Here is a 24,885-nt window from a genome sequence, read left to right as displayed (position 1 = left end):
CTGGGAAGGTCTCCCACCTATGCAATCACGCCACACCCCTCATTATGGTTGCTTTTGATTATAAGAGGCATGAAGACTCATGGCCAGATAATGCTTCAGTTTTAAAGTTTAAAAAAAAGCATTTGGAAGTCTTTTCATGTTATAAAATCTGGGAGCCGAAACTCCCTTACATATTATTCTCTGGTGACTGTATTTAGTGGGAGGGGTAGGATTAGAAATGGGGGAGGGTTTTTTTCTTTTTCTTCTCTCCTTTTCCTTTTTTCTTCTTTTTCTCTTTATAAGTAGAAGAAATTACTCTAATTAGATAATTTACCATGAATACATTGTAATATTAGAATATAAGGTGAAGTTTTCCTAAGGGAATTCCCATTGTCAACAAGCATTGTATATAAGATGATGTATAAACTACTTACGATTCATATTCTCTATTGTATAAAGTTGTGTGGTTTATGTGTGATTAATATGTAACATGTAATATTTATCTCTTCCAAATCAATAAAAAATATATCAAAAAGAAAAGAATTTAATGGTTCCACTGGTTTCAAAATAAAAAAAAATCAAGAAACCAGAAGAACCTTTGTTCAAGTTCAGGATTGATAAATGTATTTTGACATGGCCTGTAAGTTTATTCTGTATTTCCAGAAGAGATGCCATTATCAAAGGGAGCAGTCATTATGGAGATTAATTGCAGTATTTATCTGCTCCTCTGCATCACTGTGTGGGGGTGGAGAAGCATAAAACCTTTCTGTGGCTTCAATAAGCAATTGCTGTACTGCATTGAAATTGTTATTGTGGATATTCTGGTTTGCCACAATCTAATAGATAACTGCCAGGACATGTGGATGTATCAATTAGCATTGTATCAGTACTTTTTCCTTTTGTGCCAGAAGATTGTGCATTCAAAAAGCCATCAGAGAATTGAGCACTGATGTTCCTGTGCAGTACTGAAGGGTCTGATGCTGTCACTTCTGAACATTGGGTGCAAAGTTAAACTGCTTTCTGTAGTGAATGTAAAGATTACAAATATTTATCAGTTGTGTTCAGGGTGCAGGGTGGTAGGAGGGGGCTCTTTTGAGCATTTTGGGTCTATTTATTCTTCAGTCAAATCACGGACAGATTTTGCCATTTGTGTGCATTTGCTGAGGAAATTGGATGCCACATTTCACATGTTAAAACATGTCTGCACTTTTCCATGGGAGAAAAGTGGTTTGGAATAGCCTGAGATTATAAATTGGGTGGCAGAAATGAGATGCTTTCCAATGATATTTTATGGAGAGGTTTAAAATAAGACCTGAGGTGATCACCTGTTGCTGTATGGTGTCAGAGCTACAGCATTAGAAGAATAGTTGTGTGTTATGCTAGAGGGTTATTAAGAAGTAGTCAAGCATCTGTGTGAGATGGGAGGTGGATGGAACTTTAGTAACCTGGAAGGGATTGGAAAGCAACAAGTGTCATTTATGATAAAGTGGAAAATGTAGGAATATAAACTTTGATTATTTTAAAAAGTTTAACATGGATTTAATATTTGGAATAGTCATTGTATTTGGTTGATGGAAAAGCCCAATGTAGGTAATGGTTGCTGTTAACTATAAATGTATGCTTTTCATTTCTTGAATTGGAAATAAGCTCAAATGCAAATCACTTCATATGATGCATTCTAAATTCCCTTGGTCATTTTCAGCTTTGAAGTTGGTGTCTGTGCAGAAGCTTACCATCAAGAAAGCTGGGATAGGAAGACACACATCAACAGTGCATTCATGACCTTTATAGTGCTTGATAAAGATGGAAAGCTCAGCATGTTACCCTGTGTCAACCCAGAACCAGGGGTAAGCTTTGGTGCATTTTGCTTGTATTGTTCTCTCATTTCAACATTACAAGTTGTATTCAATGCGTTGTAGCGGCCGCTACACACAGAAAACCCCACTGGACTTGGTGGGGTATCCAGTAGGACTGTTGATTTGAATTTTGCGCACGCCCCTTTAAGGCCAACGGGAGTTCTGCCTTGTGTAGCGGTGATGTCATCATGTGGCCCAGGTGTGAATTGTGGCCTAAGCCATGAGGCAATGAGCAAGCCCTAACGGCGCTATCTTCTGCAGCTGCCCCACTAGCACGGCAGTACAAATGTTAACTTTTATGTTGATGGGTAATGTACCTTCAAATGAAAATCAAGCTATTTTACTTGGAGTTGTCTATAACACAAGTAGATGGAGTTATCCAAGTTTCTGCTTTCAAATTATGCCAAGAAAACCGGATCAGTTCAATTGCCATTCAGTGCTGCTTAGATGCAAGTCCAAATCCCATCATAAGATTTTGAGAATCTAGATGCCATGTCAGAAAAATTGTAACTGTAAAAAAAAAAACTGATTTTGCTCAAGATTGGGTAAATTCCAAGAGGTTCATGAATGTCCATTTGGGGAAGGAATTCCCCCATCCTAAACTGTTTATAACTTGATAGGCTCTTAGTTGCTCTCTGTGGTCACTTAGTCACCATACAGGTGAGAAATTAATACTGCAAATGAAATGTGAAATTGTATACCTTTGGAAAAAAATATGTATAGTTTAAGGAATTGAGTTGAAAATTTTTATAGTATTTGTAAACCATATATGGATTTTATGGATAATTTTCCATCCACTTCTTCTATCTTATCCACTCCTCTTAATTAGTATTTTTAATAACAATTAATAATTGTCTATGCTAATATTATTGTATATTAAATAGTAGGTGTTTCTTTTCTTTCCTTTTCTTACTTTTGGATGGGAGGGGGGATGGGCATAAAAATATAAAAGTTTTTTTTGTATAATTGGCTATGGATATTTAATTAATGTTTTATTTTTTTTCCTGTAATGATGCAAACAATTAAATAACATTTAAAAATACTGCTAACATCCAAATCTAAGAAAGCATATTTTTTGTAAAATGCTGATTATAACATGAGTAGGAGTACAATTGACTCCTTTGCTAAAGGTCAAATACAAGTTTTGTTTGTGATGTTTGGCAGTTCCCTATGCATCTGTTGGAAACCATAATGAACTTAGCTGCCATGATCTTAGGGACAAATTACTGAAGATTCTTATGTTCTTTTATATGTGTGCTGTGGGTTCATGTGTAACCCTGACACACATATGGGTCGAGTACCTTCAATGCTACCTGAGGAGCTGATGTGAAGGACTCTCACTCCTCAAAGTTTCTGGTGTCAATATAATGGGGCCATTTTTACTACTAAACAAGCATTAACCACAGCCAAACCATTTTAACCTGAGAGATGTCACTCCTCTTTTAATTTAATATAGCTGTTTTTTTTTAAATAATTTTTGTTCTTAATTATAGATCTTAGTCATTGTGGAGTCATTTTAGTTAAAGAAAATATTATCAGATAATGCAAGAGTTGCTGAAAAAAAAACCTAAAAACAGCCAATTTAGTGAACTACGTTCATCTCACTGATTAACCATATAATTACCTGGATGTGCATTTATCCATAGTTGTCTGGTCAGCATACCAACTTCATCTGAAACTCTGAGTATCCTAAAATACCAGATCATGCTTATCTATCATCTCCGTGAGATGGCCTGAAGTGTCTCCGGTTCAACATTGATTCTAAAATTCATATTTTTACTTTTGAATCCCTTCAAGACCTTGCCTTTCTTTTCCTTCCATTATATTGAATATTGGGATCTTTATCTAGCTTTGGATTCTGGTGCATTATGATCTTTATTTGATGGCATGGTGCAAGTTTCCTCTGTTCAAGAAATGAAGTTTTCTTGCTATAACCTCACTTTTTTCTCATAAAATGGACATTATAGATACCCCTGAGATGACATTTACCAATTTGTTTAAAAAATGAGGTTTTATTATGCTCTTATGAAATTCGCTCTGTTATTTTTTGACATTATGAACACAAAATAAAACTAACTTTTGATAGTTCAAAACTGAACAGCTGCAGCAAAGCAGCAACTTCCACTTGGCTGCCTTGTGTGCTCAGTCAGAAAGCACTTGTGCAGGTCAATTCATTGTCATTAGCTAGATATTTCTGAATTTTCTATTATTGAAGTAATTTAGTGCAAGCTTTATTGCTGATTCATAATTAATTCTGTGCCTTCATAAATTAGACCATTTAATATTAAGTGTGGAGATTAGTTCCCATTATGTAAGCCATATAAGATTTGTTTAAATACTCTTTGCATAACAGTATAATTGCATGAGTCTGTTCTACTGCTTCAGTAATTTTGTCTGATCTTGAGCTTGAAGCAGAGACCGTCGAAGATTTTTTTTTCTGTTTGGTGGAAGCTTCCGTTATTGTACTATTGTTTATCGCATGATCAACTGGAAATGTAATAGCTGTAGATTAAGTTAGTTAGTGTAGTGGTTCTCAACCTTTTTCTTTCCACTCAAACCATTTTAAGTAATCCCTATGCCATTGGTGCTCTCTGATTAGTAAGGGATTGCTTAAAGTGGTATGTGAATGGGAAAGGAAGGTTGAGAATCACTTCTCTAGACCCAATTGTTACTGAAATATTTTGCTTGAGAAAAATTGCCATTGGCCCATTTCCTTTGTAGTTATGAAACTGTTCACATAACGAGTCAGTTAGATATGATTAAAAGTTGTTTTCAAACTTTTTCTTTCTACCCACATACCACCTTAAGCAATCCCTTATTAATCACAGAGCACTTATGGCATAGGGAATACTTGAAGTGGTATGCGAGTGGAAAGAAAAAGGCTGAGAACCACTGAGTTAGTGCGTAAGTATAGAAAAGGAACATATGGCTAGTGCAATTGAATTGATAAATTTCTACCTTTTTCTCTCAGAAGCTTCATTATTTGATTACTGGACTTTAAAAAAAAACAGACAGGTCTCCAATGTGGTATCCACTGAATCAGATGGTACAACTAGAGTAATGAAGCAGGAGCTTTTGTTTGCTTTATGCTCCTGGCTAAGGAAGAGAAAGTGATCAGTCCTGCTCCAGCTGCTTTGATTGTAACTTGTGTAAGAAAGTATCTGTATACTGCTAGGATTGGTCTGTGTTGTGGTTTGCACTCCTCATGGTTTATAAGTCCCTATACATTCTTTATATTGCATTGCAATGAAAAATCCTTTCTGTGAGAGGTATTGGAGTACGGCTACCATTTGAAATGCATTACAGAATGTGTTCTTGCCTGAAAGCCAATTGAAACAACAATAGAGATAGACTAGTTTTGTTTAGCATTGAGCAGATAATAAATAATTGAGCTCAGCTGATCCAATCTTGTGAATATGGACAGGCTTTTTCTATTGAGAGTGGGGGGGATTCAAAAAGAGGGCATGGATTGAGATTAAAAGGGGAAAAGTTTAGGGGAAAAGAGGGGGAATTTCTTCACGCAGAGGGTGGTGGTTGTAGAGATGAGATCGATGTTAATATTCAAGGAAAGGTTGGATAGGTATATGGACGGGAGAGGTGTGGCGGGTTATGGGCCGAATGCAGGTCAGTGGGACTACGTGGGAGATGTTCATCACAGACTAGTAAGGCCAAACTGGCCTGTTTCTGTGATGTCGATGATTATATGATTGTATAAACTCCAGTTGATCTGTAGGTATTGTTGCAAATCAACTAAATGGCCAGCTCTACATTAATAACTATGTCTAATTGGGCTAAATAGCCTCTTTATATGCCAAACATTGTATATAACCTGAAAAACACTGCTTAAAGTCAAGTCCTACTTCCTTGCATGATTGGTTAATCAGGAAACTACAGTTGTAGGTATTTACAATATGTAGAAAAAGCATTTCACAGAGGTGTAAGCCCAGGAGGGGTTAACCAAAAGTTTGGCCAAATAAATAGCTTTTAACAAGCATCTTTAAAGGTGAAGAGGACAAAGGCTTTTAGTGTGAGAATTGCAGATTGTGTGGCCTATACAGCCAAAGGTACAACTACTAATGGCAGGGTGTGGATAGTTGGATTGATACAGATTGGTTTCTCGGATAAGATCCTATTGGGAATGGGTTACCTCTAACACAGATTCTGATTCATGAATAGGAGGGAGAAAGAAGGTACCGTGAAGCAAGTGCACGGAAGAAAATGCGGCTTGACAGGTCAGCAAAATTAAATGCTCTTTCTTTTATTTAAATACAGATTTTTCAGAGCCATAGCATTGGACATCGTAGTGGCTGTACACATAGTTTTCATTTTTACACTAGATGTTTGCTTTAAATGTTAAACTGCTTTCAGAATACTTAGCAAAGTTACCACATGAGAATGTTGGATGTCAAGCATTTGTTGCCCACTGGTTAGTTTGGGCATCTTGTTGATAAACATTAAGACTTGTTAATGGTTCCTGTGATGGAAATAAACCTTGACAACTGTTAACGCTCTCTGACTTCACTCTGCAGTAACTGCAGCAACCGCACAACCCTTACATGATTAAGGGGGTTCTTACTGATGCGGCTCAATGCCTCGTACATATTGACTTCACAGAGTGGCTTGGAATGTGCATTCATGGAATAGCTACACAAATGCAAGTCGTTGGGTGGTTACTTGATGTCTTCTAGGTGTGTCTTCTAATTTTTCTTCTTTGGGTAAAGTCATACACTTCATTCCACTTAGTGTCTGCTTCCCATTTGCCTGAATGAGTCAAACTCTAGCAGCAATGCTCAATACAACATTGGGCAAAATAATTGGTTTGATTCGTGCTCATTCCTGCCTCCATTGACAATTAGTCCTTCATCATTGGTACAATACAGGTACATTCTCTACCATTTGTAAAATGCATAACAGCAAGCTTCCAAGACTGTCTTACCATAGCCCCTAAATCCATCATCTGCACCAGAGAGGAGGGCAATGACAACCAATGCTTTTGAATGGCTCTTGTAGATCCCCCACCAAGTGATGAACCATCTGACTTGGAAATTCCTTCATTGCCACTAGGTGTCCCTTCATTAGAAGTATTGTGACATTTCTAAACCACCCTCTCAAGGACAATGGAGTAAAAGAGGTATCATTGCCAACAATCCTGTCAACATGAAATTCCATTGTGGAAAAGTTGGTTAGGTTTGTGGTTGCATTTGAGTATTGGTTACATTAATCATTAAAATCTCACCTCTCATTCCTATTGTTTACCTTTCAGAAAATATATTATTTCATGCAAACAAACTGAAGTGCCACTGTCTGTCCCCTGGGACCCCAGCAACCAGGTAATTTGCCTTTTGAGTTGGGAGCACTTGTGGTGTGTATCATGAATATTGTATTGTCATTAATTAAGTGGTCTAAGGCTGGCGGCAAAACTCTGCATGCCAAACTGCATGAGTTTTTCAAGCTTTGTTGGGACCAAGGTAAACTGCCTCAGGATCTTCGTGATGCCACCATCATCACCCTGTACAAAAACAAAGGCGAGAAATCAGACTGCTCAAACTACAGGGGAATCACGTTGCTCTCCATTGCAGGCAAAATCTTCGCTAGGATTCTACTAAATAGAATAATACCTAGTGTCGCCGAGAATATTCTCCCAGAATCACAGTGCGGCTTTCGCGCAAACAGAGGAACCACTGACATGGTCTTTGCCCTCAGACAGCTCCAAGAAAAGTGCAGAGAACAAAACAAAGGACTCTACATCACCTTTGTTGACCTCACCAAAGCCTTCGACACAGTGAGCAGGAAAGGGCTTTGGCAAATACTAGAGCGCATCGGATGTCCCCCAAAGTTCCTCAACATGATTATCCAACTGCACGAAAACCAACAAGGTCGGGTCAGATACAGCAATGAGCTCTCTGAACCCTTCTCCATTAACAATGGCGTGAAGCAAGGCTGTGTTCTCGCACCAACCCTCTTTTCAATCTTCTTCAGCATGATGCTGAACCAAGCCATGAAAGACCCCAACAATGAAGACGCTGTTTACATCCGGTACCGCACGGATGGCAGTCTCTTCAATCTGAGGCGCCTGCAAGCTCACACCAAGACACAAGAGAAACTTGTCCGTGAACTACTCTTTGCAGATGATGCCGCTTTAGTTGCCCATTCAGAGCCAGCTCTTCAGCGCTTGACGTCCTGCTTTGCGGAAACTGCCAAAATGTTTGGCCTGGAAGTCAGCCTGAAGAAAACTGAGGTCCTCCATCAGCCAGCTCCCCACCATGACTACCAGCCCCCCCACATCTCCATCGGGCACACAAAACTCAAAACGGTCAACCAGTTTACCTATCTCGGCTGCACCATTTCATCAGATGCAAGGATCGACAATGAGATAGACAACAGACTCGCCAAGGCAAATAGCGCCTTTGGAAGACTACACAAAAGAGTCTGGAAAAACAACCAACTGAAAAACCTCACAAAGATAAGCGTATACAGAGCCGTTGTCATACCCACACTCCTGTTCGGCTCCGAATCATGGGTCCTCTACCGGCACCACCTACGGCTCCTAGAACGCTTCCACCAGCGTTGTCTCCGCTCCATCCTCAACATCCATTGGAGCGCTCACACCCCTAACGTCGAGGTACTCGAGATGGCAGAGGTCGACAGCATCGAGTCCACGCTGCTGAAGATCCAGCTGCGCTGGATGGGTCACGTCTCCAGAATGGAGGACCATCGCCTTCCCAAGATCGTATTATATGGCGAGCTCTCCACTGGCCACCGTGACAGAGGTGCACCAAAGAAAAGGTACAAGGACTGCCTAAAGAAATCTCTTGGTGCCTGCCACATTGACCACCGCCAGTGGGCTGATAACGCCTCAAACCGTGCATCTTGGCGCCTCACAGTTTGGCGGGCAGCAGCCTCCTTTGAAGAAGACCGCAGAGCCCACCTCACTGACAAAAGGCAAAGGAGGAAAAACCCAACACCCAACCCCAACCAACCAATTTTCCCTTGCAACCGCTGCAATCGTGTCTGCCTGTCCCGCATCGGACTGGTCAGCCACAAACGAGCCTGCAGCTGACGTGGACTTTTTACCCCCTCCATAAATCTTCGTCCGCGAAGCCAAGCCAAAGAATTGGGTTAGCACAAGGATTAGTGCAACGCTGTTACAGTGCCAGCCAGCAACCTGGTTTGGAATCCAACATTCTCCAGGTGCTCTGGTTTCCTTCTTCAAAGCATCGGAGGTTTGTAGGTTTAATTAAATTTAGACATACAACACAGTAACAGGCCATTTCGGCTCAAGAATCCATGCCACCCTCGGTACTTTTTTTGAATGGTGGGAAGAAATCGGAGTCCGTGGAGAAAACCCATGCAATATGTACGAGGCATTGTTCTCCACGGGGAGAACATACAAACTCCTAACAGACAGTGTGGGATTTGAACCCATGTCCGATCCTGATTACTGGCACTGTAAAGGTGTTGCGCTAATCGCTACATACAGGTAACATGAGTTTCATGGGCTGGAAGGGCCTCCCATCAGGCTGTATAGTTTAAATTACATTCCCATGCCTATCGACTGTAATATTTTGATGGCGTCTCCTACTATTTAGGAAACATTATATCTTCTGGGCCTAACCCAATCACCAAGGTCAGCCAGGGCTCTGGATCCATCATTCTTGCTCTGCTCTATGCTTGCTTCCCTCTTCTTTCTCTCCATCATTTTTAATGAAAGGGTGGGTCTTGATGAATTGTGGTTGTTCAGTAGCAACAGCTAATAGCAGCATCTGAAAAATTGCTCACCTGCATGGCTATTATTCTTGTGAAAACTCAGATTGTCTAGTCCACCCGGAGGATCTTTAAACCTGGCCAACAAAGTCTTGTGGTGTGAGATATCCACCTGCCTTTTCCTTATGATTTCCTGCACACAACCCAGGAACATCCAACCCTACTGACTGCAGTACTTCATAATCTGAGAAAGATCAGTAAAATCTGCATTGATCAGAAGTTACAAATTTATACATTATCAATATGATATTGTATTGGTTGTTTGTTGAACTTCATTTCTGAAGTTCTTTGGCTGTGATGGAACTGAACGGTATTTATAATAGAATACAGTGCATGACGTCTAGTATATGGTACATATGGATGATTTTCCATGCCAAGGTGTCAATTCTAGGTATTTCTGGTCTTTTTGATTAATGCTGCAATGGTATTTCCTTTAATAATTTGATATTTTAAAAGATTGTTCCTTTTTTAAGGTTTACCTCAGCTATAATAACATCTCTGCACTAAAAGTGTTGGCTGCAAAACAAAACTGGGTACTGAACTGCATCCAGAGCAAGGTAAGTTAAAACCAACAGCAACATAGAGTTCAAGACTAGGGGGGGGTGGGGTGTGGCAAGATGGCGTAGAGTCTAGATGTGTAATCTCGACCTCTCTGGCCGAACTTTTAAGTACCCATTTTTAACCCTTTGTTTTGAAGTTTAAACTTTTAAAATTTCAGTCTAAAGTATTAAGGAACTGTTATGGCTATTAATGGTAAAAAGACTAAATTTCAAGTGCAGAAGAAATTACATTTTCGGAGCGTTGAAGATTTAGGGCCTAAACCGCTTGCTACAGCCTCAGGTTTAATTTCTTCAGTGCCTAAACCACAAAGATTGCTTGTGGGAGCTGCAAAAAAAATGACTACTACTCACCAAGAGAAGGACATCGCTGGAATTACCCGTTCTCAGGAGGAAGGTGCGTGTGCCCACGAAGTGGATCCCGATTCTGGCACCCTGCCGATTTTAACGGAGGGAGCATGCAGGAAGACGACTCCATTGTTTGAAATGACTCAGGCAATGTTCCAACCTGAAGAGATCGATCTAATCCGTGAGTTTTTGAAACAACAGCGAGCTGTGGGGGGAGAACAGCAGCGACCCCCTGAGGAAGTCGGGGTGCCGTCGCTGGGAGTCCAGACCCACAGTAGAACCGTTAAATTGCCTGTTGTTGAGATGCAGCAGGAGCTGCAGTTACCTGGTTCTCCCACTATGTTAGAGAAAGCAGGGCTGAGCTTTTCTGAGCAACAATATAAGCAGTTAAAGGCTGTCATTCAGCCTATAATGCAAGAGCTGGCTCAAATGAATGTTAGTATGAGGTCAGAATTCACTACAGTTAAAGCACGTGTGGAAGCATTTTGTGAAGATTTTAAAAAAATTTCAGTCTGCTTTTTTGGAATGTAAACAGCAAGTGGCCTCTAATACAGAAAAAGTGTTGAAAGTTGAAAAATCCATTATTGAATTGCGAGAACGTGAAAAGGAGTCAGACAGGAAAATAGACTACTTGGAGAATCAAAGTAGAAGGAATAATGTGAAAATTGTTGATTTGCCAGAAGGTATGGAAGGACAAGATCCTCTTCATTTTTTTAAAGAATGGATTCCACAAGTATTGGGACAAGAATTTTTCTCTGGAGGCTTGGTATTGGAAAGAGCTCATAGAGCTTTAAGAAGGACACCTCTTCCTGGTCAATCACCAAGACCTGTGATAATTCAATGTTTGAATTATTTGGACAGAGAAGCAATACTTCGTTTAGCAGTGCAAAATGCGAGACAAAGACAGGCTCCGTTATCGATTCAGAATAGTAGAGTTTTTTTAAAATCCAGATTTGAGTCAAGAGGTTATTCAGCGTCGGCTTCGATTTAATCCAGTTAAAGAAGTTTTGTGGCTTAAAGGCTATAAGTCTACTTTTAGCTATCCGGTAGTGTTGAAGGTGTTCTATGGAGAATTTCAATCTCGGTTTTTTGATAATGATCGTGAAGCAATGATTTTTGCTGATTCATTGCTGGATGCAAGAGGACAAAGACGTAATCCACCATTGTCTCCTAAAGAAATATCTGGTTGTTTTGGAAGTGGAAGAAATGGCAGAAATGGGAGAATTGGGAATGGAAAGAGTCCAACTTCTCTGGAAATGGGGTCTCCGAGCTTGGAATCTCTTGGATGAGCAGAAGAATTTACTTATACTTATTTTATTTTATATGTCATTATGATATTTTAATGTTATTTTTTGTTTGGCTGGGGAGGGAGAGATTGACTCTAAGTTCTATTAGTCATCAGCCACTGGTGGGTGATCCACACCCAAGTTTTGTTTAGGGGTTACTACCTTTTGATAGTTTTTTTTTGGGGGGGTGGTTTCTCTCTTTTTTCTGATTAATTTTTTAATTTATTATTATTTTTATTATATTATTTTAAAAAAATTATTTTCATTTTATTTAGCCTTAAATTTGTGGGGTTTTTTTTTCTCATATTGGAGGGCCTATTTACATTGATTTGAGTTTTTATATAACGATATTATTAGTTCTTAGTAACATCAGTAGATATGTCAAAGTTGAGGTTTGCTACTTTTAATGTTCGAGGTTTAAACAGTCCGATTAAGCGTAAGCGTATTTTGGCGTATATTAAGAAAATGAAAATTGATGTTGTTTTTTTTACAAGAAACACATTTGAATGTCAAAGAAAATATGAAATTGAAGAGGGAATGGGTAGGGCATGTATATTCTTCTTGATTTAATTCTAGGGCTAAAGGTGTAGCAATTTTGATACATAAGAATTTATCTTTTGAATTACAATCAATGGAGGAAAAGGCAGGATGTATTCTTAAATTAAATTGTAAGATGTATAGTGAATTTTGGACTTTACTTAATATTTATGCCCAAATGCAGATGATGAAACGTTTATTTCTTATGCATTTTTATATTTGGGTCAGGCTAATGATGATGTTTTAGTTGGTGGTGATTTTAATTGTGTTTTGGAACCTTTATTAGATAAATTTCCAAAGAAAGTTAAGAAATCTAAAATGGCAGTTCAGGTTCAGGCGTTGATGAAAGATCTTAATTTAGTGGATATTTGGAGATGTCTTAATCTGACAGAGAAGGATTTCTCTTTTTATTCAACTAGACATGAATCGTTTTCAAGGATTGACTTTTTTTTAGTATCGGCACATTTACAGGGGAAAATACAACAAGCGGAATATAAAAGTAGGGTCATTTCAGATCATTCTTTGTTATACTTTATATATGCAACCTCTGAGAAAATTCAGGTGGCCTATCGTTGGAGGTTTAATATAATGTTATTAAAAAATATGGAATTTATAGATTTTTTTGAAAAAAACAAATTAATTTTTTTTTGGAAAGAAAATTCTAACTCTGTTCAAAGTAAGTTTGTATTATGGGACGCTATGAAAGCTTATTTAAGAGGACAAATAATTAGTTATACTTCTAAAATAAAAAAAGAACCCGATTAAATCAGAGTCTTGAATTAGAGAAACAGATTAGTGAGTTAGAAAAGGAATTTCAGAAAGATGCTACAGAAGATCAGAAAATAGAATTGTCTAGGTTGAAACTGGAATATAATACTCTACAATCTTACCAATTTGAATGTATGATTAATAGGACTAAACAACGATTTTATGAATGGGGAGAGAAAGCACATAAGGTATTGGCATGGCAATTAAAGAAAGAACAGGTTTCGATGACTATTAATGCTATCAGACGGAATTCGCTTATCATGTATAAACCTCATGAGATTAATGATGAATTTTGTTCATTTTATAAAAAGTTATATACATCTGATGGAAAACAAGAAAATGGATCGATTGATTTTTTAAAAAATCACAGTTGAATTTACCGACATTAGAGGATGTAGATATACAGGAGTTAGAAGAACCATTTACTGACTCAGAAATTAAAATGGCTATGATGGAAATGCTGAACGGTAAATTGCCTGGTGATGATGGATTTTCGGTCGAATTTTATGAAGTTTTTTATGATGACCTCTCCACAGTGTTTGGACATGTACTACGTCAGGTTGGAGAACATTATGAATTGCCTGAGTCTTGTTCTAGTGCTTTAATTACAGAAATTCCAAAAAAAGATAGAGATCCTTTGAAAGTATCCTCATATAGACCGATTTCGTTGTTAAGTGTAGATTATAAAATTATAGCTAAAATTTTAGCAAAAAAAAAAGTTCAAGACTAGCCAGCTTTTCAAGAAATGATTTTAATTTGCTTTTTCCAGGCAAAGCTCTTTACGCTAGAAGAAGATCAGTTGCTATTCTTCAAGGCAGAAATGTCTGCTTCTGCAAACGTCAAGCAAGTTTTTGCACTCCTGTCTGATATGAGCCGTCGACACGAATGGGACATTCACTACCAGTAGGAATAACCGCTTAATCTAATGAATAAACATGAGAAACAGTGGGAAGGAAAAAATAACAGAAGGGGAAAGGAAATGATGCAACTCCAGACATGGAAAGACCTAATTTTCTCTTACCTATAGAAAAGCACATTAAATCTGATGAATCTCCCATTCTTACTGAGAAACCAAGATGATCAAAAATGATTAGTTTTCCCAATGGGCGATGGTTGAATCACTGTTCCCAAGGTGTGGTGGTGTCATCATCAGTGTAACTGCACCATCAAACAAGGAACGTGGATGTGATTAGGTCACTGCTAAGGGAGGACTAGTTATTTCCCCAGCTACTCCCAGGCCACATTCATGGAAGTAGCCAGAATAGAGTGAAAATTATTAATAACTGATTGGCAAAAATGGAATCTATGACAGCTGGTGCACAATTAACTCTCTATCAGGATTCAACTAGTTTAATAGAGGGTAGAAAATGCAGATTCAGAAAGCCTCAGCTTTAATCCTTGATCCTTGATTGGTTCTGAACTGGTTGATTAGGGTTCAATCACTAGCAGTTTGCCTGTGTCCTTGGAGGGAGGAAACAACTGGTTTCTCCATGATCATTACTCAAAAATTCCTGCTGAAGATGGGTACTTGGTGAAGATGAGATCAATCTTGCAGTCAAACCGATTGGAAATTCCTACATCTCAGGCTGGTTGGTCGTCATGCTGAAGGCAAAATGTATCTGTGGATGTGTACTCCAGCAGGGAGGCTTGGAAAGGGAAAGGAAATTGGCAGAAAAATACTCTCAAACCTGTGGTCCACCTTTCCTTTAAGGGTTTTCATATAAAAATCTGGGTAGAGCAATCTATTTCCATTAGTTGGTAAGTTGATAACTGGAGGATGTAAACTTAAATAAGCAAGGCAAGAGCAAAGAAATATCAGGAGAATTTATTTTACCATTTGAGAATTGAACATCTTCCAGAAACAGTAATTCTAACAGATTCCATAAATGGTAAATGGGGAATGAAATGAGGTGAATATTTCTTCAGAGGTGGGTCCTGTGTCTAACTGGCTGAGTCGTCTTTTCCAGTGTTGCTGTTACTCTACCTCATGGGAAATAATTCCCCGTGAAAGGCTTTGCCCAAAATAACATCTTCACAATTGAAAATTTTTAATAATATGAATATGAAGTAAGAACATAAGAATGTAAGAAATAGGAACAAGAGTTGGCCATGCAGCCCATCGAGCCTGCTCCATCATTCTCTGAGATCATCCACCTACCTGCCTTTTCCCCATATCTCTTCATTCCCCAACTACATAAAAATCTATCCAACCTGGTCTTAAGTATATTCACATGTTTAGCAGTTGCTTTCCAAATGCATCAATTTGGGCTATGATTCATTTTGATTAATATTGTTTTCTTTAAGTGCGTCAGAGATTTGCGTATTTGTGAGGTAGATAAGGTTTAGATTGTCGAGCCATTTTAGATAGATTGGCACAACATTGTAGGCTGAATGGCTTGCACTGTGCTGTAATATTCTATATATGTTCTATAACCCCACCAGAGCTTATTGAAAAAACACACATAATTTTCCAATATTTTTTGCTTCCTTCAAAGGAAATTTAAATTGATACAAAAGGTCGATGAAGATGATGTCATCTACCATGTGATCTCTCCTTCTGTCAACAAGGACAGCAATTTTCAAGACTTTGTTTTACTGGCATCTCGCCGAGTACCTTGTGCTAATGGGTAATTTTATTTCTGCTTTCCACATGAGGTGTTTGAGAATTTTTATCTGAACGTTCTCCCAAAAATATCAAGCTTTTGATCTGATCATGAACCACATCTGTTTTGATGTCTGTAATATGTCCTGTGCACTGTGGATGATAGTTGTGTCTGTTGACTGAGTGGATGTCCAGTAGCATATTACTGACGTGGGAAATAAAGCACAAAAGTCTGTAGACACCATGGGTGAAGTAAAAACAGATTGCTGGAGAAACTCAGCAGGTCAAATATCTTTTATATAGCAACGATCAAAATCCATGACCGACCTTTCGGGCTTGAGCCCTTCATCGAAGTATTACTGATGTAGGTGTTGCTGCCATATATTATATGGCATCTAGGCATCCTTTATCAGTGCAAGGATCAATTTGTTTTACAGATGCTTTTTAACAAACTGCTGCACTTTTCCTGATTAGTTGCCACAAATGTTTAGTAGGACGTGCTGTGTTAAATCACATGGACAGGAACAACAATATGAAATTGTCATTTACTGGTGATAGTAAAGAGACCACCTTTTTAAAGTGATAAAGCATTTGGTCTCAACAGCATTTATTAGCATTTCATATGATAGATTTAGAACTACAAGAGGCCTTGCAGATGGGCTTCATATGAAGGATTAAACTGGTCTAGTTTTAGCAAATAGCAAATAATTTAAAAAAATCTTTACCATGAAGTTTTAAAGTTGGCAGTGCACCATGTTGCATGCCTGAAGTTAATGGGTCTGGGTGGCATTCTTCTCACTTTGTATTGTCAGTAATCATGATCCTACAATAGAGCATGGATGCAGCTGCTGATAAAATACCATCAGCTGGATGCTCCTCCTCTAGGCCATTAACTAGGATCTGTGGTCGAGATCCTGGTGCTGGTCGAGAACCTAATTTGTTCCTGCTCGTCTGTGTAAATTGGTTTGGGTAGAACCAAGGCCATGCTAGCTGCCCTTGAGCTTCACTCTCTGCAAACAGATGCTATGAATGCCTGCTGCACATCCATAGCCAGCTCACTGTCAAAGGCAACTAGAACTCTGGGTCACAGCATCACTGCAGGCACATCTCCTATCAAGATTTTACATTTAGTAGTGAGTAGTTTTGTTGGTACAGTTCTGACCGACTGACAAAAGACAAAGGAGGAAAAACCCAACACCCAACCCCAACCAACCAATTTTCCCTTGCAACCGCTGCAATCGTGTCTGCCTGTCCCGCATCGGACTTGTCAGCCACAAACAAGCCTGCAGCTGACGTGGACATTACCCCTCCATAAATCTTCGTCCGCGAAGCCAAGCCAAAGAGGAAGAAAAGAGGAAGAGGCTTTTTTCTGAAATTGAGACTGCTATAGGTGAATAGAGTTAATTTAGATTTCTTTATATTTAATTTCTAAAAATTTATATTTAGACATACAGCATGCTAACAAGTCATTTTGACCCACTAATTTACACTCAATTAGCCTACACTCCCAGTACATTTCAAACAGTGGGAGGAAACTGGAGCCCCTGGAAAACCCATGTAGACATGGGGAGAATGTATGAACTCCTTCCAGACAGTGGGCAATTCGAAGCACAGTCCTGATCGCTGGTGCTGTAAAGGTGTTGGGCTAATCGCCACGTTAACTGTGCTGCTCCATTGTGCTCATTCATTGTGCATATTCTGAGATGTTTTAAGTTTGTATTTTAAAAAAACTTCAATGTTTTGACAGATTTAAATATATTAAAGTTTTTGATTTTCTGAATATCAGGAATCTTGTGTTTAATTATCATAATTCAGAACATGTTCAGGCCCTACTCCAAATATGCAGGAATGCAGCAGAGGGCCAGTTACTGTTCATGGTCTCTCTAATGCCCCCTGCAGGCAATATCAGACTGCAAGCTGAGTTGGCAAGTTCAAACTTTCTTCAGAGGTTATGGACAAGCATTGGCAGTTCTCCACATGCCTTGAATTATGGACTAGAAGTGATCATGAGTTTAAAAAAAAACACATCCCAGGGTCATTTGGTGTAGAACTGGAATTCAATCCTTGTCGGTCAGAACTGTACCAACAAAACTACTCACTACTAAATGTAAAATCTTGATAGGAGATGTGCCTGCAGTGATGCTGTGACCCAGAGTTCTAGTTGCCTTTGACAGTGAGCTGGCTATGGATGTGCAGCAGGCATTCATAGCATCTCTGTTTGCAGAGAGTGAAGCTCAAGGGCAGCTAGCATGGCCTTGGTTCTACCCAAACCAATTTACACAGACGAGCAGGAACAAATTAGGCTCTCGACCAGCAAAGTTCCTATTTCTTTCACCAAAACTTTATTTGTCACATTATCAACCAGTTAATATTTTTATCAGTTTTTCCTTTGATCCCATCACACTGGCTACTGTTATGGGCCCAGAGGACCCCAAAACCCAGCACCAATAGAAATTCATCAAGACAAATGGTGACTTAAACAAAAGTTGATTTTAACTATCTTTAAACATGAAAACAGGATCAAACTTTAACTTATTACTATTAACTTAACCCCCTTCTAATTCTAAGCATACATGTATGTAATGTGTGTGTAAGTTTAGAAAAGTTCTTTGATTCACAGTCCAATCTCACTTCCCACTCCTCCAAGTTCACTGGTATCAGGCAATTCTTAGACTGTGCAAAGAATTTAACATTATTGAATTTCATCAGGCTTTGGTGCTTGAAAGGTAAATGGTTACCGCTCAGAAAGGTTCTTGTCTGTTTTCAGAGATTTGTTGCTCATTGGACACAAACTGATTCCTTCCAATCAGCCACTTCAGTGTCTTGCCGAAGAAACTTGCCGTATCAGGGTTTTCCAGATGATAACCTCTTTCTTTCAGGTCACCACAGAGTTCCTTTTTGTTTCTCTTATTTCAAGTGAAACATTAGACAGTCCTCTTGTATGGACCACAAGGGCTTTGACCAGGCTGACAACCTGTCAACTCACAACCCGTCTTCAAAGTGGGGTTTTTCTACAAGCATGCCTGTTTGTCATGACTCTCTTTCTCTCTCTTTCTCTCTCTCTCTCTCTCACTCACTTACTAATTCTCACACACACAGAGAAAACCACATGATCCTCTTAGAACAGCAAACTGCATTCAGACAGACTGCAGCAACAGACCTAATCTTCAAGTTCGTTCATCTGTTGCTTCCCAAAACAATAATGCATTACTCCATAGCATGTCCAATTCACACCTACTTGTGAAGTCTCTATAGGCATTCACCAAAGCTTTTGCAAAGGCTCTCGGAGCCTGGACTGTTTGTCTTGAGCAGAGCTCCAGTATTTTAAATGAGATCTGTTTTGAAGTGTTTGTATGTGACCTACACTAAAAAGCTGCCACAATTTATCTCCTTTAAAACATATCGATATACAATGTAAAATATAAAAATTTGTCACACTACCCTCTCTCTCTTTTCATTGCTACCTTCAGGCAGAAGGTACAGAGCTTGAAGTCTGGTACTTCAAGGGTCAAGAATAGTATTTTTCCAGCAAATATCGGGCTCTTGAACCTCCCTGTACTACCAATCATAACTCTATTGACAGCCCTATTTTTTTTGGCATTGCAATCAACTTTGAATATATATTGGTTTTTTTCCATCTTCCTTTCATATTATTATCTTTCTATTCCATATATTTTGTATGGTGTGTTTTAGTTACCTAGGAAGTTGTACCAAGTAAATCTTTTCACTGTACATTACCCTCATGCATATGACAGTCATTCATTCATATTATTTTAACCTACTATGTGTGGGTTTGCCTCCTCAGCAATGGATCAGTACTCAGGATCAGCCTATTCTCTATCCCATAGTGAAGTGAACATTTGCATTTTTCCTCTGTTCTGACCAATCTGCTACCTTCCTGACCGACTCTGCATTTTTCAGCAGGAGTCCTTGTAAATCAGATGTTGTTGGATCATTCTTTATCTTTCCATGGTCAGGTCATGCGACACTGATGAGCAAACAATAGAAGGCATTTTGAAAAGAGCAGAGCAGCTGGAATTAGAAATTGATGACTCGCTAAAATCTAATGGATCGCGGGGTGTTAACTTGTTGCATTTGGCACAGACTGAAACTTTTTTTAAAAAAAATCCCACCTGTCAAACTCAGGTGCATCAGGTTGACAACTTGTGTTCCAGGCAGACTCTGAGGGAAGTCTGACAGCCTGCCTAATCAACTTGCGACACTCTTGTTGGAGGGGATCAGAAATCAGCATTTGATGCACTTTATTGATTTTACTAGCTCAGCGGAAACTTTTGGATACAGCAATTTTACTTTTAGCTGCAAAGGTTGTTAACTTATCCGAGATTTCAATATAACTATTGGCTTTCATGGATCAAAGTATGTGGGGCAATTGGTATAATTTAGAATGCAATAATTTGCAAACCAGCATTCATTGTTGGACTAACTGCATTAAACTGTTTCCAGGGATCCCTATCTGATAGCCCTGCGGTCAGTAAGTCTGCCTGCAGCCCCTCCTACCAAGGGCCTTGACAGGGGTGAGGTATCCTGCGCTGGCTTTACACTTTGTCAGGATGGAGATGCTGGCACAAAAGTAAGTAGTCGTCTAATTGAATAATCAGGTGATCTAAGCATGAATATCACTGTCTCTAGATATATATATATAAAACATTAGAAAGACCAAATTTAGTATTTTTCCTTTAAGAAAATGTGATTATTAAATTGAGTCTTTCAGAGGGATGGAGTAAGATGCCCTTTTAATTTGTCTTTGCAACTCAGCTTGTTTCCAGAATGATTTTTTTTAAATGTGGGTTTTGAATTCTCCAGAGGAATGTTATGAATGTAATATTAGGTTTCATGTAGTACTACGTACTGTACATCCACAGAAGCTCTGAAGCTGATCTGAAATGATGGGATATTTACAGAGTGGCAGTGCCACAAAAATGACTTGCACATATTACAGGTTCCAGATTGAAACCAATATTTTCAATTACTTTCCTGAAAAGTAAGTTTCTCTTACTGAGATCCTGTTTTTCAATAACTCTGAAACTTTATAATAACTTCACAACTTAAAAGGCTTTCCAGTGACTTTGCTTGTTCACTAGTAAGATGACAAGTCAAAGGATGATCAGGGGATTGTTCTACTGTGGGATATTTGTATGGCATTTACCGTTAGGTTTAGGGGAAGAAAATGGCCAGAAATTATGCTCTAAATCACTGTCCACTAGCATAGTTGTAAATATTGTGCAAGGTCATTGCATGGGGATCCTTAATGTGCTGATGAATAAGCCATCAAAATCTTAAAGCTTGTACCCTAATGTTTGATATTTCCAACCTGGGAAAAAGATTTATCAACTTCGGTCTGGTCACCCCTCAGCCTCTGATACTCTAGAAGAAACAATCCAAGTTTGTCTAGCCTCCCCTTGCCTCTCTAATACAGGCAAGCCCCTGGTGAACTTCTTCTGCACCCTCTCCAAACCCTCCACATCATTCGTGTAATGTGACGACTAAAACTGCACACAATACTCCATATGTGGCCAAACAATTTTTTTTAACAGCTGCAACATCTTCCCAGCTTTTGTACTCAATGCCCCGAATGATGAAGGCAAGCATGCTGTATGCTTTCCTTATCACCCTACCTACATGTGTAGTCAATGGATTTGGCTACTTCATTTGTTCTGAAGGTACTGTTGTGGAATTCCTATTCTATGGATGTTCTCCATTTTTCTTTACACCATCTTTTTCCAAATGTGTGACATTCTGAAGAATATAACTTCAACATTCTCATAGTATTTCAAGTGAAGAATTTTATCTGTATTGGGTCTGGGACTATGTGCAGATTCATGCCTGTTTGCTTTGCTGTTCTCCAACAGGGTATTCTGACGATTGGTGATTCTTTGAAACACTCAACCAAATCATTCTTTTACCTCTGCTCTTCCTGTGTTTTGAAATCCAAATTTAGACTCTTCATCTTAATTTCCATCCTCATCGAACAATCATATTTTTTTGGAGCTTAAATTAGTGTATTCATCCTGATAGAAATGCTCAAGAGTTTCCAGTTGAGACTATAACCTTTAGCTGTCAAGTTTCTTTAGCAGCTCATTGTTTGCACAGGTATTCAGCACCTGCAGTTTTGGGCTTTCTCAAATCTCTGTTGTTGCCTCAAACCTAAACTGAAAGTTAAAATAATGCAGATGCTGAAATAACGTTGAAATCCAACACAAGCTTGGAAGACAATAGCACGTCTTCTGGGCATACACTACTTCAGGACACAAAACTGAAATCTCCAACTTTGGGCAACTCTTTCTTTACATCTGTGTCAAAACTGGCTTTTTTGCCTGTCATCATTTTTGGCTCAGTTTTTCCTTTCTTCTATAGTCTATCAGCAATAACTAATGCAGACAAAAAAAATTTTAGATGGTCTTAACTGGTTCTCCTCTGGTCAAATATAGTAATTTGGTTCCATCGTATAAGAGAGATTCCCTGTATTCTGCCCATTCCATTCCCCACATTCTTTGCCAGCCAAACCTTACTTGTTTTAGCTCTTGCCAAATTCTCATGAATATCCTGGATCTTAAATGTTAACTCTTTTTATCATTCCTTGCATGCTGTCTGACCTGAGAGCTTCCAGCATGTTTTATATTTATTTTATAAAACTAAACTGGATTTAGTTGGTAGAAAACCAGGAGAAGGATGAGGAGTAAAGAACTGAAGGGAATAGGAAGAAGAAGAAGGGAGTTAGGGAAAGAGGAGAGAGAATGGACCACATGGGAGTACATTTTTGGAAACAATTTGCACGAAAGCACAACTTTTCAATTAGTCTTCCTGCAAACATTAGTGTTCAGATCTGTGAAGGGGGTTGAGGACTTGATTTAAAAAAAACAAAAAGACACTACTCAGTAGTTCCAAATCTAAGCAAAGTGAATGGAGTACATTATATTTTTTTTGCCACCAACAGAACCTTATCTTGGCCACTAAATCAGAACTGGCCAACAATGAAAACCACACAAACCACTGGCAAACGTACAACCCATTTCCCACCATTCAATCACCCCAGCGGTAATCCTATTACATTCCTCTGTCCTCAACTCCCCGCTCCCCCCTCCCAAAACCATTCCATACACTCACTATAATAGCTGATGTAATGAAAAGGTAGGTAGTTTTCTGAAAGCAAACTTTATACTTCAAACCTTTACAGAATCACAACTTCTCATTGATCCCTGTGCTCTCAATTCTAAAAACTATAGAACACTACAGCACAGAAACAAGCCCCTTCAGCCCTTCTAGACTGTGTTGAACCATTTCTTTTGCCTAATCCCACTGATCTGCACCCTGTCCATAGCCCTCCATATCACTCCCATCCATGTACCTATCCAAATTCTTCTTAAGTTTAAAAATTGAGCCTACATTCACCACCTCAGCTGGCAGCTCGTTCCACACTCCCACCACACTCTGTGTGAAGAATTTCCCCCAAAACCTTTCCCCTTTCACTCTTAACCATGTCCTCTGGTTACCCTACCCTCCGTGGAAAAAGCCTATCTACATTTACTCTGTTTATCCCCTCATAATTTTAAATACCTGTATCAAATTTCTCTCATTCTTCAACGCTCCAGTGAATAAAGTCCTAAGCTGTTTAACCTTTCCCTGTAACTCAGTTCCTGAAGTCCGAACAACATCCTAGAAAATATTTTCTACACTCTTTCTATCTTATTGATGTCTTTTGCTGTAATTAGGTGTCCAAAGCTGCACACAAGACTCCAAATTTGGCCTCACTAATGTCTTGTAGAACTTTATCATAACATCCCAACTTCTTTACTCAATACTTAGATTTATCAAGGGCAATATGCCAAACGCTCTCTTTACAACACTATCCACCTGTGATGCCACTTTCAGGGAATTATATATCCCTTTGTTCTACCACATTCCTCAGTGCCCCACCATTCACTGTGTATGTCCTTTCTTGGTTTGTCCTTCCAAAATGCAACACCTCACACTTGTCTGTATTAAATTCCATCTGCCATTTTTCAGTCCATTTTTCCAGCTGGTTGAGATCCCTTTGCAAGCTTTGAAAATTTTCTTCGCTGTCCACAACAACTTCAATCTTAGTGTCATCTGATCCCAGCACTGATTCCTGAGGCCTCCAGTCTGAAAGCAATCATCCACCATTACTCTCTGGCTTCTCCTGTCTAGCCATTGTCGAATCCAGTTCACTACTTTATCATGAATACCTAGTGTCTGAACCTTCCTGACCAACCTCTTATGTGGACCTTGTCAAAGGCCTTACTAAAGTCCATGTAGACAACACCCACAGCCTTTTCTTTGTCAACTTTCCTGGTAACCTCCTCAAAAAACTCTACAAGATAGGTTAAATGTGACCTACCATGCATAATGCCATGTTGACTATCCTAATCAGTTTCTGGCTATCCAAATAATTAGATATTCGATCTCTTAGACACCTTCTTCACATCTCGTGAACCTCAATTTTTTAAATCAAGCCTACATCTTCAAAACATTTCTTTCAGCTGACCAAGAGATTTGTAAACTGTTTGAACCAGCTCCAATTAACACTTCAAATACACCTTTTACAATGTAACCAGACAGTTATGAAATGTGCCCGCAATGACAGCTAGCAAGCACTGGGAAATCTATTTTGTTCTAAAATAGCAAAAGTGATGTCATCTCAACATCATCCTAACCATCCTCCTCTCCTTCTATTCCATCTTGCTGCCAAGATAGTTACCCACATATTGAAGGATTCATCCCACCCTCGAAAAATTCTCTCACCCTCAGGGAGAGTGTGAAACTGTGCTCCAACAGGCTAATGACAGTTTTTTTCCTATGCAGCATTAGGCCTATTCATTGAATGTCAAAAAAGTGCTCTCGTTCTGATCTTGCTATGTATTGATTGAACTTTCTCATTGTAACCCTATTTATAACTGTACTCTTGCCCTGCTATGAACATTAGAGTTTGCTTGCTTGATTGCTAGCAGTAGAATCCTTCTTGTATAATGGAACAATAAATTTGAACCTTTCCCACCCACACCCAGCAAAAGTAAACAATCTGTGGTCCTTTGTGATAAATCTCACCATGCATTGAATTGTTTATAGTTAATGGATAGTAGGGGACAAATTAGTCTTCTGTTGTCAGCACTAAACAGATACAAATATTGGTTGCTGCTAATATTTGCCAC

General features: G+C 38.9%; 2 protein-coding genes across 4 annotated transcripts in view; one reads left to right on the top strand and one right to left on the bottom strand.

The window, feature by feature from the left end:
• Positions 1–24,885, bottom strand: part of fam151a (family with sequence similarity 151 member A) — a 111,769-nt gene that overhangs the window by 5,691 nt on the left and 81,193 nt on the right. The gene's annotated exons all lie outside the window — the stretch shown is intronic.
• LOC138763603 (acyl-coenzyme A thioesterase 11-like) overlaps positions 1–24,885 on the top strand; it is an 80,516-nt gene that overhangs the window by 48,931 nt on the left and 6,700 nt on the right. For all 3 annotated transcript variants that reach the window (XM_069938029.1, XM_069938027.1, XM_069938028.1), the window contains exons 9-15: positions 1,682–1,826; positions 6,012–6,067; positions 7,099–7,165; positions 10,073–10,156; positions 13,865–13,998; positions 15,591–15,722; positions 20,162–20,288. In XM_069938029.1, the coding sequence (XP_069794130.1) occupies positions 1,682–1,826; positions 6,012–6,067; positions 7,099–7,165; positions 10,073–10,156; positions 13,865–13,998; positions 15,591–15,722; positions 20,162–20,288 (745 nt within the window). The remainder of the gene's footprint in view (positions 1–1,681; positions 1,827–6,011; positions 6,068–7,098; positions 7,166–10,072; positions 10,157–13,864; positions 13,999–15,590; positions 15,723–20,161; positions 20,289–24,885) is intronic.

This window comes from Narcine bancroftii, chromosome 5 (assembly GCF_036971445.1).
Source record: "Narcine bancroftii isolate sNarBan1 chromosome 5, sNarBan1.hap1, whole genome shotgun sequence".
Taxonomy (NCBI): Eukaryota; Metazoa; Chordata; class Chondrichthyes; order Torpediniformes; family Narcinidae; genus Narcine; species Narcine bancroftii.
This window is presented reverse-complemented; position numbering and strand designations above follow the sequence as displayed.